General features: G+C 45.1%; 1 protein-coding gene across 1 annotated transcript; it reads left to right on the top strand.

Moving 5' to 3' along the window:
• Positions 1-766: 766 nt before the first annotated feature.
• On the top strand, positions 767-2,567 carry S100z (S100 calcium binding protein Z). The gene is made up of 3 exons (XM_021181037.1): positions 767-837; positions 1,096-1,331; positions 2,376-2,567. Exons 2-3 carry the CDS (start codon positions 1,191-1,193, stop codon positions 2,532-2,534), a joined length of 300 nt encoding a protein of 99 aa, XP_021036696.1. The 5' UTR covers positions 767-837; positions 1,096-1,190; the 3' UTR covers positions 2,535-2,567.
• Positions 2,568-3,163: the final 596 nt, after the last annotated feature.

Raw genomic sequence — 3,163 nt, 5'->3', positions numbered from 1 at the left:
CAACCTCTCCTGTGTGCATCTGTCTGTCATCTCATCCAACACTTTGCCCACCCGCTACTAAAGACCCGTTCCACGCAGACAAAGGGGCCCAGAGGGTCTGTGGCACATGTGCACACACACATGCACACATGTTCTCACTCTTTGTCTCTTTCTCTTTCTTTCTTTCTTTCTTTCTCTCTCTCTCTCTCTTTCTCCCTCTCTTATTTTGTTCTTTTATGAATTTCAATATCAGGTCTCCCTTTAACACAAGCCAGTCTGGGACTCACTATATCTCAGTCTGGCCTCAAACTCATGGTCTTCCTACTTCAAATTTTGAGGAGCTGGGGTAACAGACAGTAGCCCCCACTCTCAGCTACATGGATTCTTCATCGCAGGGCATGTGCCCAGGCAGCTTCTAGTGTTTCCATTTCTGACAGTGAGAACTCCATCGGGTCTGCCGTCGTCTGTAGAGCCTGCTCCCTTGACCTTGCAAGAGCATTGCTGAGGAGAGTCTAGGTTTGCAACAGTGTTTCTTCTTTGCTCCTTTATTTTTAGACTCCATTCTGGTCATCAACTTCCTAGCAACAAGCTGTACCCATATTCCCACAGGAGCAGAGCAGAGGGCTTTCCCTTCCCATTCTGCTCTTCTCCTCTCTAACACCCACTCCCCTTCCTCCATGGCCCTCGGGGCAGCAGCACACACCTGTTCATTCTGCTGATTAAAAACAGACTCAGAGGCATCCCCAGTTGAGTCTCTGGTCTCTGATAATTGTCACTCGTTGGGAACAGGTGTGCCAGGTGGAAACCCAGGGATCGGCAACTGTGAACATCTGTAGACAGCCACATCTTGCTGAACAGGTAGGAAGTAAAGAATTTTCCTTTTCTTTTGCTCTATTTATTTATTTATTTTTCGTTTCTGTGTTCTAACAGAACTCTGGGCCTGTTTGGTTGCAAAACTGTGAACCATTGGAGGTCCTCAGGTCGCAGGAATGGGAATAGGGGTGGAGTAAGAACACCTGCAGTGGTCTCGTAGCTTGCTCTAAAATAAGCAGAACACCGTCTTTAGTGGAGCATTATTAGAGTTTAAGAACTGTCGCCGGTGTATTCTGTTTTCAGGAAAGAGCTGACGGGTCCCCATCTGCTTTCTTTGAGCGAGTGCCTTCCCCCTGGTTTGGCTTCCTGCTCCAGGAGTGATCCACTCCACTGTCAGCATGCCCACCCAGCTGGAGATGGCTATGGACACCATGATTCGCATCTTCCACCGGTACTCTTGCAAGGAGGGGGACAGGTTCAAGCTCAACAAGGGGGAGCTGAAGATGCTGTTACAGCGAGAACTCACAGAGTTCCTCACAGTGAGTCTGTCTTTCTGCCTCATCTGCTGGTGCATAGAGAGGGGATGGCTTTGGGGACAGGTGTTCTGAACATTCTGTCCATCATTTGCCTCAAGACCCTAAGGTGCTGGGGAAGTAGATCCTGGAGATCTTGTTTTCTGCATACACTGGCAGGAGCCGCTTTCCTTTCCACTGTCTAAAGCTCCAGGTATAGCTAGCCATTATTAATTATAATGATAGCCCTAGGTATGACCAGCCACATCTTTTATTGTTGCACCAGAATATTGAATGTTGGATAAAAACAAAACAAACAAACCTCAATGTAATTGTCAACACTTGGAGATCCTAACGATAGCGGTAAGGAAAATGGCTCCTGGATAGTTCTTTTTCTGTGTTTCAGACACTGTCCTAAGTGCAGTTATGAGATAAAATAGTTTATACCCCATATCATACTTGGGTCACACTTAGTGAAAAATGCACGCTGTTTAATCTGAAATTCAGATTTATTCAGGTGTCCAGTACTTTTACTGGCCTTATCCAGCCAACTTGGTACTAAGCACCTTCAAATGAGTTAGAGCACCTCCATGCCATGTTGGCAAAGACTATTCTTTCTACGGGATAAATTAGGGAATTCTGAAATGTTACATGATTGCTCCAAAGTCTACTGATGGTAGATGGTAGAGCCACTCGTTGTCCCCTTTGACTTTGAAGCGTCTGTTTATATGTCACCCAACTATCCTGAGGTGTCCTGGTCCTCTGCCTGTGTCACTGCGCTGTCTTCCAGTGTCCTGGTGTTTTTCCCGTGGTCTCCAGTAAATGCATTTCTAGCATCCATAATTCACTTGAATGTGTTTCCTTTGGTTTTCTGGCCCTGTGGGGTTGAGCTGGTTTCTGTGGTCCTAAGGCAGGGGTTTAGACTCTAGGCTGACTTGGATTGTCTTGTAAAGAGATGTTGGGGATTGTCTGTAGGAGAATGAAAACTTGCATGCAAACAGAAGGAAGATGTGACTTCAGTTGTCATGACCCTCCAGGCCCCCAAGTTAGAAACTTTCTTTTTCTTTTTAGTGCCAAAAGGATCCCCAGTTGGTGGATAAGATAATGCAGGACCTGGACGCCAATAAGGACAACGAAGTGGATTTTAATGAGTTTGTGGTCATGGTGGCAGCTCTGACGGTTGCGTGTAACGATTACTTTGTAGAGCAACTGAAGAAGAAAGGCAAATAAAGATGGCTAGTACGCTAGCAGATGGCAGAAACAGATCCAAAGTCTGTACCTTCTGTGGGTCTATGTCCTTACCATTTACAGACTGTGATGTGACTTACATATGTTATAGACGTACACTTATTAGCAATAAGTTATGTTAACCTTGATATACTGACATCACACAATTATTTATTCCAGGTCTTAGGCCCTGTTTAAAACTTTCCCACATTGTTATGACTTATTTTTCAAATAGAGAGCACCCACAAATTCAGCCACTTATAAAAGGAAGTGTCATGGGGCAGATTGCTCTTGGCCTGGTACACAGTCTGCCTTTCTCCACACAGCAGAACTCTGTTTATGCAGGCTGTATGGGACCAGCTAAAATACTTTATTTCCTAATACGTTGTACAGCTTGGGGAGCTAGTCTTACCAGGCAACCTGGACTAAGGAAGCAGAAGCCTGCTAGGAATCTCTGGGAATGGTTTGCTGGCTCTGTTAGAGGCTTTATGCCTTCTGCCTTCCACCTGTTACTTCTTTCATTTTCTTCCTTTTGTTTCTTCTTCTTCTTCTTCTTCTTCTTCTTCTTCTTCTTCTTCTTCTTCTTCTTCTTCTTCTTCTTCTTCTTCTTCTTCTTCTTCTTCTTCTTCTTC

This window comes from Mus caroli, chromosome 13, assembly GCF_900094665.2.
Source record: "Mus caroli chromosome 13, CAROLI_EIJ_v1.1, whole genome shotgun sequence".
Lineage (NCBI taxonomy): Eukaryota > Metazoa > Chordata > Mammalia > Rodentia > Muridae > Mus > Mus caroli.
This window is presented reverse-complemented; position numbering and strand designations above follow the sequence as displayed.